Source organism: Neurospora tetrasperma, assembly GCF_000213175.1.
Source record: "Neurospora tetrasperma FGSC 2508 unplaced genomic scaffold NEUTE1scaffold_2, whole genome shotgun sequence".
Classification (NCBI taxonomy): domain Eukaryota; kingdom Fungi; phylum Ascomycota; class Sordariomycetes; order Sordariales; family Sordariaceae; genus Neurospora; species Neurospora tetrasperma.
Window position 1 is genome coordinate 1,596,175 of NW_009799100.1, and position 13,483 is coordinate 1,609,657.

Consider the following 13,483-nt stretch of genomic DNA (forward strand, 5'->3'; position numbering starts at 1 on the left):
TTACACCAGAAAGAAGCTGCCAGGTGCCGGTGGATCTTGCACCAGGTAGACGCTGGAAAAGGCCCCACTATAATGAAGCGATTGACCAGTCACAAATATCGGATTCCTGTCCGCTCAATCGTTGCCGAAAAAAAGGACGTTCCCAGCACGCCGCCAATTCCAACGTCGACTCGTCGACCAACCTCCATCAACTTCCACTTTATGAGGTTTGCCACGAGCATCACCAACCTTGACGGTACTTAGTCATCCCGACCCATCTACATGCGTGGTATTGAAGAAGCCCATCTTCCTTTTCATTGTCTCACAAGGAGAAACCATAGCTGTCCGTCTCTTTATCTACTCCAGGCCATTGCCACTGACGTACACCGGCGCACATCAAGCTCGCTCCCCGTTGGCAATTCCGTGTCATCCAGTTTACCACCCATTTCAATCAAGGAGGGGAGACAAAAATCCTGCCGTCTGCAAGCGCATCATGGCCGAAGCTGCCGAAGACCCACAGGACTTTGCCAAATTCTCGACTGCACCGAGCAGTCACCTGCATGAAATATCCTCCGGACCTCAAAGCAAAAAGCGCAATGCCTTTGCTGAGCTGATGGCGCCTAAGCCCAAGGCAGCCAGGCCAGACGCTTCCTCGAGTCGGTCACCAGCCGGCGTTCCTTCCCCTACGCACAAGAGAACCAAGAATTCGGGAGGTAAAACAACAACAAGGTCAAAATGGAGCGGTGCCTTGCTGGAGTATATAGACCATCCCGACCGCTTCCCCCAGCAGGTTATCCGCGTGACGGACAAGACGGTGCTAATCCGTGACGGCTTCCCCAAGGCCACCGTCCATCTTCTGCTCATTCCTCGGTCCCCTGAACATTACGATCTGCATCCGCTACAAGCTTTCCAAGATAAGGACTTCCTTGCCATGATGCGAGACGAAGCTGCCAGCGCCGCCCGCCTCGCTGCTGCCGAGCTCCAACGCAATATATCAAGCTTTTCTGTCTCGAGCAAAGCACGCAATGAAGCCATGGACAAAGGCGTTCCTTTCGACCAACTTCCGCAATGCCGGGATTACCTGTCAGACATCCGTATCGGCGTGCATGCTCATCCTTCCATGGACCATCTTCACGTGCACATCATATCGCGCGACATGCATTCAGACAAGCTCAAGCATCGGAAACACTACAACAGCTTCAACACGCCCTTTTTCATTCCTCTCGAGGATTGCCCGCTCGCCGAGGATGACGAACGACGCAATACATCCTTCCAGAATGGAAACCTGGCCAAGGGATTTATTTGTTGGCGCTGTGGACAGGAATTCGGCAACAAATTTGCCGAGCTCAAGAGGCATCTTGAGACCGAATTTGCGCACTGGAAATCAGAGTAACCTCTAGGCTGGGATGGGAAACCTAGATTTATGTGGTTCTGACCGCACCAAAACGGGAGCTCTGCGTATTCTGCGTCGATACGAAGCACTTCGAGCATGCAAGGTATGCAGTGGTGCAGTACCTCGGCTGGCCATGCGTCACCACTGCTTGTTTCTTTTCGCCCGAGAGAGTTGGAGTCGCGCAGTTGGAGGACATGTCCCCACAACAAGAACGAGACAAGACACTGACAAAAACCTCCATCATCGACTGTTCCCCGCATCGGGTAGTTACGCCAACCCAACTAATTGTGATGTGTTAAAACACCAAAAGAAGGAGTTGGGGCCACCAATGGGCACTTTACTGTTTCCGGCTCTGAAAGCCGACAGCAAGCGAGGCACTTACCCTTGTTCCCGATTGAGATGTCCAAGGTCCCTACTTACCCGCTTGCTCGGTGTTCGGGGATTTCTCTACTAGTAATGCTGCTTGTTTACGTTCATGTTTACACTCTTGGACCTTCAGCGATGATGTCGACTTGATGTGGGACCGTGGGCAGCAATAGATATCTATACAAGAATGGCCAGGATGCCACTCAAAACCTTGGCCCTGTTATGGAGGCTTCCCTGCAACAGTCATACTCCGCGCACCACACCAACACTTCGACAAGAAACCGAGAAGTTGGCCTTCCTTGGCCAGAACCGTATTCGTATTCCTGTTGTCCGCCTGCGTAGAGGCGTCAAGAAGTGTCTGATCTTGGAAGTTGACGCAGTTTGGGGATCGCCGACGCTTGACAACAAGGACGGTGCTGGCATCATCAAGTTATTTGTGGGAAACAAGTGAGCACCCCTCCCTAACATGTGGCCGCTACTCTTCAGCTTGCAGTCCGAAACTGCCTCACGCTACCCGTATGGCTCCCTTTGGCCTTGGATCTCACGATGTACGTACTCGCATGACGCGGCTCGAGCAAGGAGTAAGAGGGAAGCAGTGAAGCTGATGATAAAATGTCAGACTTCGCCAGTATGCCTGTTCTACAGGAGTTTGGTTCTGGCCTCTTTGCCAACACCACATTTACTCATTTCACCTCATCGACACCGCACTTTTATGCCACGTCAAACTGCGATCCAGGAATCATGAGAGTGGCTTGCTTATCCTACGTCTGGTTAGCCTCCATATTGGGCCTTGGTTTTCGAGGAGGAGTGGCACCTGCGATAGCGTCGTTGGCTCCTTGCGTGGACCAGTCTGACCTATCAGTGACAGTCCTGGGAGGCGTAGTTCACGGAATCGTCAACGAGACCGAAGATCCGTGTGTACGCCAGTTTCTGGGTATCCCTTTTGCTCAACCCCCTGTAGGAGACCTTCGCTTTGCCCCGCCACAGCCTGCTGAGCCGTTTGGTGAACTCGATGCCAAGAAGCTTCCCCCAAGCTGCATCCAATACCTTTCCACAAGCCCGCCCTCCATCTATACTCAGTACCTGAACGAATTCAACGTCCAGGGTCTCAATACCACCAGCCCTGATATCAGCGAGGACTGCTTAACACTCAGCATCTGGGCCTCACCAACTACCACCGACGACAGTCTCCCCGTCATCGTCTTCGTCTACGGCGGCGCCTTTAGCACAGGAGGTCAAGACGTCCCCGTCCAGATCCCCACGGACTGGGTACAGCGCACCAAAAGCCACATCGTCGTCACCTTCAACTATCGCCTCAACATCTTTGGCTTCCCCAATGCCCTGGGCATTCCCCTGGACGAGCAAAATGTCGGCCTCCTCGACCAAAGACTCGCCGTGGAATGGGTCCAAGACAACATCGAGGCCTTTGGCGGTGACCCGACACGCATCACCCTTTGGGGCCAAAGTGCCGGTGCCGTGTCCGCGGGTTACTTCCAATACGCCTACCCTACGGACCCAATCGTGAACGCGGTCATCATGGACTCCGGCAGCGAGCTGACACCGGTGGCTCAAAACCTCGACTTTGCCCATTTTGGTTTCACTCGTATCGCTGGCCAGTTGGGTTGCGGCAACCTCACGGCGGCAGAGGAGCTGGCGTGTATGCGCTCTGACAGTGTCACGGCAGAAGCCATCAACAAGGCTGTGCAGACTACCAATGAGGCGGCGGGGACGGACATCACCAAGTACGTCTTTTTTACGCCGGTGGTGAATAATAGAACGGTATTCCCGGATTATACGGCCAAGTCGTTGGCAGGGGAGGTTGCCAATGTTGTAAGTTGTTACCTCCCTGTTGAAAGATCATGTTTCCAGACAAGTAAATAGACGATGGATAAGAGACTAAGAACTGGACTTGTTTCAGCCTACAATACTCGGCAGTAACGCCCAGGACGGCCTCGCCTTCGTCATCCTCAGCACTGCCGTCAACCAAACCGAAGTTTTCGAAGCGACATTAGATCTCTTCTTTTGCCCAGCCTTCAAAGCGGCCACGTAAGCTAACCATGGCACATCATTTCTCACCCCTTTACCTCAGTATCCATCACCCAGCCCAGCCCAGAACCTACTCTAACCTCTCACCACACACAGTAACCGCCTCCTAGCCTCCGTCCCCGTCTTCCGCTACGAATACTTTGGCAACTTCACCGACGTTTCGCCCCTCCCCTTCCTAGGTGCCTACCACGGCGCCGAACTCCCCCTTATCTTCGGCACCTACGATATCTTTCCCGAAACTTCGAGCCAGTCGCCGCCGCCGGACAAAAAACTGGAAGTTGCCACGAGCCGTACGATTCAGAATGATTGGGTGGCTATTGCAGCTAACGGGGCTGACGGGCTAGAGGCGAGAGGATGGCCTCTATATTCGAGTGTAGAGGAGGGGTTAATTAGGACCTATGGGGTCGCTGCGTCGGTTGAGTCGACGGGGGATGAATGGGGTTCAGGGGGCGCAGGGAGTATAGGGGGTGTACCGGCTGGGGTGGCGGATGCGAGGAGGATTGAGGCGTTGTGTCCTGCGATTTGGCAGCCGGCGGAGGTGTCGGAGTGAGGGGGGTGGGAGGGATGAGGATTATTTAATTTGATTGGGACAATGAGACTAAGGGATGGGTAGGAGGGCATAATTCGAATGATTTGGGAGCAAATAATCAGGAAAGGGTCACAGACACGGTTGAAAATACGTCCGTTCAAAGCATCACAATCACAGGGCATTTTGCGTTTGACACTGCTACAGATTTAGAGCAGATACATGACACAGCGATAAAACAGATATTCATACTCAGGATACTCTCCAAGCCCTCCACGTCCTCCCATCTTTGCCGGATCATACAACTCTTCAGGGCCCGCCCTGTACAAGTATACAAACCCGTCGACCAACACACGAACACGGGTCCAGCCACCTGAAATTGCCCGCTCCCACTTCCCTTCTCTGTCAAAACCATCGGCCGTCCAACCCCTCGTGAATTAAAAGTAACCACATCCCCCTTTCTCACCCCGGCCGAACCCTTCCACAAATCCATCTTTTTGTGATAAAAGCAACCTTGTATCACCAGGAAAGCTTGCAAAGTTGGAAGAAGAAAATAATGAAAAAGAAAAGAAAAAAATAGAAAGAAACCCAACCCATAATCAAAAGCACACACAGGGCTGAAATGTTGTCATGGTATTGAGCCAAGATAGCCATTTTCTACACACCCCCTTGGCAGCTGACGGACGCTTACTTGCAAGATACTCAGTAATAACATTATTGAGAACATCACTCTTCTAATTTATCCTTGCATCGAACCTGGCAAAGCTCTTGGTCATGTATAATCGAATTCGACTGGCATCATCGTCTGGGGGCTTGACGCCAGCGGATAGTCAACAAGCAAGGCCGGCCAAGTTATTTAGGGGAAGATACATTTATATGGCAATGAGCGTGCTGGAGCAATGTTGCGTGTGAGGTGAAAACAGGAGGTTCGCTGGAAGGAAAACACAAAGCAGTCTGTATTTCAGTTGTGCCTGCCGCCAATGTACATTCACCCAATTAAAACAGTTGCGCGGTGTTTCAAACTGCCTGCCCTGTGTCCTTAGGTACTTAGGTATGTAACACAGAAGGATCATTTAGGCGTCGTTTGCTTAGTGACATATTGATGCCCAATTGGGAAGGGAGGCCTGACGGTGTTGTAGGAAGGAGCATCTTTTTCTGAACTCTGACCGCGCTCTTGCAACGTCAGTCTTTTGTCAAGGTACTTTCCTTCTTCCTGAACTCAGACATGAAGACAACCGCCGACTCCCTCCACCGACAGCTCCAACTGGCCACGCCCAGAATTACGAGTCTCATCCAGAACGTCCACCATGAGATCTCGTGTCTTGACTCATTCTCCGAGATCCGCCAACGTTTCACCCACACCGTCTTTGTGCGCCTCTCCGACCTGGACCGCTACCTCGTTCAGGCCGTCCTCCTCACTCCCAGCCCCTACATTGACCTGTCCAAAGACAACGAACAAGAAATTGATGAGGTCAGCCGTCTTTTGTTTCTCAGGTGGTCATGGGCCGATGCGGTTCTCCGCAATGTCCTTGTGCGCCTGCTTGGTTTCGTTGACCACAACAATCCAGGATGTATTAGCGCCGATACTGGACAAGTTGATGCTCTTTCTGAAGAACTCAGCGTACGCCATGATGAGAGGTTCCCTGGTGATAGACGCGAGAGGAGAGTGGAGCAGCTGATCCATGACGAGCTGAACGAGGACTTCTTCGAAGGAATGAGGAAAGATCCATGGAAACTCGGTCGAGAGTTGGCCGACATTACTGTCGCTCCGCATCCGGACGATATTCCGATGTGGAGGCTGGTGGCTCGCCAAGTGACAGACAGATACCGTCCTTGCCTTCGTTGGCCAGGCGTACACTTTGCAGCAGCCAAGGCCGGGTTTTACGAGGACGGTCGACGAGATCTGTTCGAATATCCTTTCTACGAAGAATGGTGGAGTGAAGCCTTCTCCGCCATTCCATGTGCAACACCCTCAGAAGAATCGAGTACAGAATCACCCAAAAATGGCCGAACTGAGCTGGGGAGGGACCTTCGCGCTGTCTTTGATGCTGCAGATGTTTGGGACGTTTGGACTCTGTGTCGTGTGTGGCTATGCGAGGAGACCCTTTGGGGTGTTGATCAAGAGCCAGGCACAGCAAGAGACTTTGCGTACTTGGAAAGTCTGGAAATGTTCAAAAAGCACTGGATACGCAAGACACAACAGGTGGCAGCGCCTGCGAGAAATATGTGGGATTCCGACAACGAGTTTCTGCAGCGAAGACACATTCAAGGCTCTCTAGAGGTATGTACTGTGGAACCCTCATCCGGCAGAAAAGTATCTCCATGGTCAATATGATGGCAATGCTAATTTGGTCCTTCTGAGAAGAACGATCCAGGGTACAGAGAGGTGAGAACCCCCGTTATGCTGCCATGTCTCACTTTCGTCGCTTTCTTTAGCTCACCATAGCACCTCAGCATGAGCAGCTCCTAACAACCTACCTTGCTCTAAGATGCTCTGCTCCAATTCCAGAGCCTAAAGAGTGGTTCTTCTTTGCATCCTATGGCAATTATCACTTTTGGGACATCACCGACCAGAATGTCGTGTCAGGACTTCTGAAAAGTACGAATCTCGACCCCCAAAGCCAAACCTGGGACCTCGTCTGCATGTCAGAGTCAAGAAGAGACCAGGAGTACAGGGTCTCCAACCTCACTCATATCATGCACACCATCTACCTGACCGACGATATGCAGGCACAATGTTTCGATGGATATGAACCCTCTGGACTTTGCCATCCGTGCAGCTGTCAAGCAGCTGTCCAAGAAGGTGAAAAATCAGAAGAGAACACGAAGCAAGGGAAAAGGTACCAGCCAGAACATTACAAGTGGAATTACCGAGGTGGAAATCTCGTATTCAATCGGCGCAAGCTGGAGGACACGAATGTGTGTAAAAACTTGGACAAGGCCTGGTCTGATTGGGTATGCTGTCTTCCTCGTTCTTGCTGTCTTCGCCTACGCTCTCTGCAATGTGACTCATAATTTCACCCAACAGAACGACTGTTTCCTCATCCGCGGTCTTGACCACGACGATGATTTGAACCTCATCGACCGAGATACTATATACGTCCTTGAAACACTTCCAGGCATTAGGGCGCGACTGCTCAAAGCAGTAGAGCAGGAAGGTGAACGCGATGGTCTTGAGACAGCAGACGGCCCCCATCCGAATCGGCCAACAAGGGTCTCAGAGGAGAAGTCAAGTCAAGGGCTCCAGGAGATGTCATAACCCGTCTTAACCTTCGTATTGTCCAAGTCCCGGCAGGCAGACAGGCAAGCAGGCAGGCAAGCAGGCAAGATAAAAGGTCAAGTTGACTGGTCCCACAAATACACCACCACGACCACCTAGCCTTCTGGAACTAGCAGCAAAATCACAAATTGGCCGAACGGTGGATGCTGGGCCCCCTTCCTCCCATGGACCACCGCAACCCATTTACCTAGAAGTATGCATGTGTCAAACATGTACGACCAATTTGTATGTGGAACACAAAACACATTACATGCATGGCCAAACTGCCGTGTCTCCAAGACCACCGTCTTCAATGGGTTACCGAATCGAGGTTTGGAGGGCAGGTGGTTAGGGACGTTTACATGGTGCCACAGGCAACGTTCGTTGTACACGCCTCAACAACAAACGGGACAATTGATAACGGGGAAAATAGTCAACAGCGTATGACAGACACTCAAGTTCTCTCCCTCCTTGGTGCGACGGTTACACGGGTACCAACAGATGCGCCTTCGGTACTGGATTGTGGAACATCATGACCTGGGGGCTCTTGGGTTCAAGGTCAGGGGCTCATGGGTCATGGAGAGGGAAAAGGAAACAATGTGGATGATAACATGATTTTGATGCCCACGGTGGTAGTACGGGAGGTAAACGACCAATACCTCGTTGGATATGCCGGAAGCCATGACCTGGAGTTGGGGTTGGGACAAGACTGTTGCTTCTGGAGCCGAAGAAGAGGTGAAGCCCAAGGAGAAGGAAGGGGAGGGTACCCTTGGGAAAGCTTTTGAAGACCGGTGATTCAATCAAAGCTTGCAAGGGCTCATAAGCCTAAATCTGTTCGTCAGACTCGACATTGAAGAGGAAGTTCATACAGGGTTCATGGGGGGAATAGCATGTTTGATCGAGATCCCTGGCTTTACTCGGAGCAATTGTTCATGAGAGGGTAGGAGATGGAAAAAAAAAATATAAGTATGGAAAGGATTGGACATATTCCCCACGAGCCTCGTCAGTACACAAGGGCCAGTAGAAGCTGCAGTACTAGCTGCTAGTCTCGTTGGTCTATTGCTGTGGGAACACTCGTTTGGAAACGTTGATTTGTTTTTGTTTGTTAGCCGAGTCTGTTTGTTGACATTTATACATTTCTCTTCTACCAATCAGCACTCGCTTCTTTCTTTCCACATGCAGAGTATCATCATCATTTTTCACTTACCTTTTTTGACGACTCCCTAAATAAAAAGCATCACCATGTCCAGCGACAGCGAAGACTCGTGAGTCCTGGTTTAATCTTTTGAAAACCGCCAAGCAACCATAGTGATGCTAACACCTTATCAACACAGCTCAAGCTCTCTGTCCAGCGAGGACCGCTCCCTCATCGTCTACAACGAGTTCCTCAAAATCCAACACTCGCCTCTCCTCCAAGAGTATTCCATTTCTCGCAAGATCGCCCGCATCCTCCCGCTTCTCCCGCCACTCTCCACATGGGGCGTTATCGAAATTGTCTGTTATAAGCTCGGTTCCTTCTGGGACGTCTCGCCCACGGACCCCTCCTCGCCCACCACCACCTCCACCCTCCGGCGTGACCATGACAAGCGCGCCATGCTCCGGCACGAAATCGCTTTCGATCTCGTCCATTTTCTGACCTCCCCCCAGCTCAACCTCGACCACAACCTCAACCATGGCTACGGTCATGAAAGCAACAACGGCACCCCAGCCCCCGAGCATGAAGTGCCCCCCTACCCCGGCTGGGGTTTTCCCATCCCCTCCATGCCCGGTGTCTCGCAAGTGCATCTTGTCTTCCACGACACGCCCAATTACTCGGATGACGAGAAGCGGTACCTAGTCAGCCGGTCGGATTTTTTCCACGACGAGACCGTATTTGTGGCTGTGTTTGACAGCGACACTCCCAATGAGGAAAGGGATATCGAGGGGATTGATCGCCATCAGATGCTCTGGATCGCGCCGAATCAGATGATTCCGATCATGCAGGTCAGGATTGATGGAAAGCAGCCGGCTGCGATACTGTGGAGGGATCAGGTTACAGATGGGTGGCATGATGTGGGGTGTCGGTTTGGTGAGGGGAACATCAATGGGGGAGGAGGAGGAGGAAGAAGGAGGGGGTCGAGGGACGGGGGTCATGGACATGGTGGGCAGAGAGGAGGGGGTGGTGATGATGGACTGTGAGTTTTTTCCAGTCTCTCTTCTGCGATTTAGTCAAGTTGGTTGGTCGTCGTGGAGCTAACATTCAGTCACTGTTGATAGCAGAAACCACCAACACCAGCACCAGCACCAGCACCAGCATCATCAGCAACCTACTCCGGTCCCACCTCACGAACGACCTATGAGCACTGCCTTCCCCGGCTACAAAAAGTTCTGCTTGGATCGCCATCCGGAGGACTCAAAGTATGCATTAAACTCGTCGGCTTTGTACATTCGGGCGGATATCGTGGATCAGAACTGGCCTATCGGGTATTATAATCATCACCATGGTCGTCAATGATCCTGTTGATGCCGAGTGGTTCAAAAGGGTGTCGGTCGATGACGACAGAAATACTCATATGTAACGGTACAAGAGGGCGATGATGATGGGCCAAGTATGCCTGTGTAAATAATTTATGATTGTTTTTTATGACGCGGTAAAATCCGGTGTTTTGATGCGGATTTAATTGCATAATTGAGGAGTGTATTGGAAAGGACAACGGACCATTCACAGATCCGGTTACTGAGGAGGTGCGATAAGATAACGAAGTGCCACGACCCTAGTGCTGATCGTCACCTCCACCGTTGTACAGATCAATGCTGGAAAGTTTGTTAGCGTGTTACTCGCCCCACATCACCCAACAGGGGGAGTTGCAAGCTTGGACACATCTATCTACAGGCTCTGATTGGTTGAAATTGCTTGATTTCAAAGTGAGAAAGAGTTGACAGACAATTCAGACAGCTCACGCACACACATGGTTTTTTTCTCCAGCCAGGGTGCCCAAATCACTAAAAACACTTAGACTTACCCTTGCTACCTCCTCTAATTGGTAAGTTATAGGGTGTTTTGTCAGATAAAAGAGGTAACCAGGGTAGCCAGCCCAGACTTTACGTAAGCGGGCCACACTAGTATTACCTCGATACTAGATTTTCTATATAAAGGATTTCCCCAGTATAGAGCTCTAGACAATACACAGTGGGCACCCTCTACTGAATCAATACCCCTGCTCGTGCCCGTATTCTATATGTTTACAGATCCCCTTCGCTCCCCTTGTCGAAAGCTGCTTACAAGTACCACGCTAACGAACTTTCCAGGGGTGAACTGTAGGGCTGAAAGGGGGAAGTGGCGTTATAAATTACAGGACATTTACACTGACCAATACCGAACATCAACTTTCCACCTCTCCTCACTGTACCACCTCGGTTTAGGCATTATTTCAGCAAGAGGAGATCTACCTATTTTCCTCCCATCAAAATACGCAATCAAAGGTTGTTAATCACCCACGAGTGTCACATTGACGTTGCGTCTTGCTTGCCTAAAGGTTGGTGTGGGGTAACTCGGGGTACATGAACTGAGCTCCCTCCCCCGCTGGATGACGTGAATCCCAGCTAAAACCCCAACCTCACTTCTGCAAACAACACATCGACAGAACCGGTCGCAAACTTCAACGCCATCAACATCTAGTTTAATTACCTCAAGGACATCACGTATCAACTTAATCGAAACAAACCACGCCAACCACCACGATGGCGCCCCCATTAAGCCCCGCCGCCATCCTAGACGGCATGGCCGCCGCCCTCCCCACGCACGCCAAAGACGACACTACATCGGACCTCAGCAGCTCCCTCGATGCCATCGCCCTCTTTGTACACGCAGCCATGACCTCCGTCGGCTTCCGCCTGATCGGCTTTTCCGAGGACAGCAAGCCCGAAGAACAAGCCGAATGCCAATCCCTCGCCCCGCGCCTGCCCAGCTCATGGAACCGCAGCCTGTCTTCGCACTGCTTCGTCTACGCACACGAACAATCATCGATGCGCTACGTCATTCGCATCGACCGCATGGGTTCCAAGATTGAGATCCGCGGGCTGGGTATGGGCGATGAACGGATTGCGCGGTTTGAAATCACGACTAGGGATTATGTGTCGGCTGCTGCTCTGCCCATTCGGATTCCTATTTCTGAAGAGACTGGCGAAGAGGACCGAAGCGACCTCCCTGAGAAGCTAAAGAAGGTGTTCATCTCGGACGAACGCATCGCCGACCTGGCGTCGCTGCTCAAGATCAACATCATCCAGCGCCTCGTCCCCAGTCTGCAGAAGGAGGGGTACGAGGAGAGTCCCGACCATCGCGCTGCAAGGCAAGATGCGGATGAAGCTGGCCGTCGCGCAGGCGGTTCTCGTCAACCTCCTCCCGGACCTCAACAGCCTTTGCATCCGCTCATGCCTGAGCCCGCTCAACCGTACCCTTACCCGGACGACCTCGAGCCGCCTGCCCGTCGACCGATTCCGACTGGAGACTTCCCGCCTCCGGGCTTTGAGGACGAATACGAGATTAACCGCCACCCTCGCGGCGGCGGCCTGCCGGGCTTCGTGGGCGGACCGAACCAAGGAGGAAGAAGTGATTACGGGAGAAGTGATCTCTACCCAGCCGGTCTGGGCCCGGATGATCCCATCAGGGGATCGTTTGCACCGCCGCTTGGTGGACCCGGAGGGAGAGGACCTGGTGGGTTCGGGACTGGTGGTATGCACCCGACTTTTGATGATCCACTCTTCCAGGGCCCGCGAGGAGGAAATGGAGAGGGAGAAGGAGGCTATGATGACCAAGCGCCGCCGGGCGCTAGGTGGGATCCAGTGGGTCCTGGAGGTATGCCGAGGTTTGGCGGGGATAGACCTGGACGCGGAGGAGGGAGGGGCTTTGGTGGAGGGGGGTTTGGTGGTTTCGGAGGGGATATCATTTGATTGAAGAGTGGCCATGGGAGTTCAGGGACAACTTTGAGGGCTGGATCCATCTTGTGCTGCTACTTTTTCCTTACGAAGGATGAGCAGATGGTTATGAGACACACCAAGTACAGTAAGGCCTGACAAAAGAGAAGCTCAAGCTGCTGATAATGAGCGGTAATATGGAGGGTCGTATGATGCAGGACCACTGATAAGCATTTGTATTATATCAAAATGAAAATGGTTCAGTTGGTAATTTTCAAACACTAGACGTGATCTCGCTATGGGTGTACACATGCATTTCCAGTTTTGCGAAGGTTATTGAGGATATTGAACTATGCAAGCCGTACATCTTGATAAACAGCTATTATCACCGAATCTCACTGGCTTCTCTATGTTCACAGTCTTTTCTCTTTGTTTCCTCACTGTCATACTGATTGTTATCGATCCATCTTCAAGGCAACTTCAGTCACTCTCCATATCAGTCAGCCTTCACCAGAAAATTCCAGCCTTGCAAGCCCACCCCCAAGTCATCGACTTGCGGGCCTCAACATTGTTCTCCACCTCAATGCCACCACCCTCAAATCCGGGGCCGTCATCTCCAAGGACGCTGTAAACACTGCTGAGGCTGCGGTCGAGACCGTTGTCGAGACCGAATCTTATATCGAAGGCACCATCACCAACGCCGATGGAACCTCCTACACTGTCCTCGACCATCCCGCACTCAAGCGCTCCATTGGTCAACACGGCACATGTCTCAGCCCCAACAAGAGTTGGCGTCTCGGCTACTCCTACAGGACTTGGGACACGTGCGACGACACCGTCTAGTCAATAAGATCAGCGTCGCCTCCCCTATAGAGAGACAATGACTATCTCTCGGCCAGCGTTTTTGAGGCAGGATGCGATCCATGGTGTAGGCTCGTTACACGTATTCGGTATCGAGACCACAAACGTTCAAGGCACCGAGGTCGGTAATAGCAATATCGCAGCCCTAGTCAATCCCCCC

At 52.0% G+C, this 13,483-nt stretch overlaps 6 protein-coding genes across 6 annotated transcripts; all 6 read left to right on the plus strand.

Annotated features, from left to right (window-relative positions):
* Positions 1-472: 472 nt before the first annotated feature.
* NEUTE1DRAFT_136002 (uncharacterized protein) lies at positions 473-1,372 on the plus strand (the record flags this gene model as incomplete). Its single annotated transcript, XM_009850909.1, has 1 exon — positions 473-1,372. The coding sequence occupies one exon, from the start codon at positions 473-475 to the stop codon at positions 1,370-1,372; it is 900 nt and encodes a 299-aa protein (XP_009849211.1).
* A 978-nt stretch (positions 1,373-2,350) lies between these two features.
* On the plus strand, positions 2,351-4,334 carry NEUTE1DRAFT_99109 (uncharacterized protein; the record flags this gene model as incomplete). The annotated part of the gene is made up of 4 exons (XM_009850910.1): positions 2,351-2,366; positions 2,607-3,568; positions 3,657-3,784; positions 3,881-4,334. The coding sequence occupies 4 exons, from the start codon at positions 2,351-2,353 to the stop codon at positions 4,332-4,334; spliced, it is 1,560 nt and encodes a 519-aa protein (XP_009849212.1).
* A 1,201-nt stretch (positions 4,335-5,535) lies between these two features.
* On the plus strand, positions 5,536-7,626 carry NEUTE1DRAFT_59780 (uncharacterized protein; the record flags this gene model as incomplete). The annotated part of the gene is made up of 3 exons (XM_009850911.1): positions 5,536-6,635; positions 7,041-7,265; positions 7,339-7,626. 3 exons carry the CDS (start codon positions 5,536-5,538, stop codon positions 7,382-7,384), a joined length of 1,371 nt encoding a protein of 456 aa, XP_009849213.1.
* Positions 7,627-7,922: 296 nt separating this feature from the next.
* NEUTE1DRAFT_116309 (uncharacterized protein) lies at positions 7,923-8,402 on the plus strand (the record flags this gene model as incomplete). The annotated part of the gene is made up of 1 exon (XM_009850912.1): positions 7,923-8,402. One exon carries the CDS (start codon positions 8,139-8,141, stop codon positions 8,352-8,354), a length of 216 nt encoding a protein of 71 aa, XP_009849214.1.
* A 478-nt stretch (positions 8,403-8,880) lies between these two features.
* NEUTE1DRAFT_40862 (uncharacterized protein) lies at positions 8,881-10,063 on the plus strand (the record flags this gene model as incomplete). Its single annotated transcript, XM_009850567.1, has 2 exons — positions 8,881-9,743; positions 9,826-10,063. The coding sequence occupies 2 exons, from the start codon at positions 8,881-8,883 to the stop codon at positions 10,061-10,063; spliced, it is 1,101 nt and encodes a 366-aa protein (XP_009848869.1).
* A 1,071-nt stretch (positions 10,064-11,134) lies between these two features.
* Positions 11,135-12,537, plus strand: NEUTE1DRAFT_59784 (uncharacterized protein; the record flags this gene model as incomplete). Its single annotated transcript, XM_009850913.1, has 1 exon — positions 11,135-12,537. One exon carries the CDS (start codon positions 11,290-11,292, stop codon positions 12,496-12,498), a length of 1,209 nt encoding a protein of 402 aa, XP_009849215.1.
* Positions 12,538-13,483: the final 946 nt, after the last annotated feature.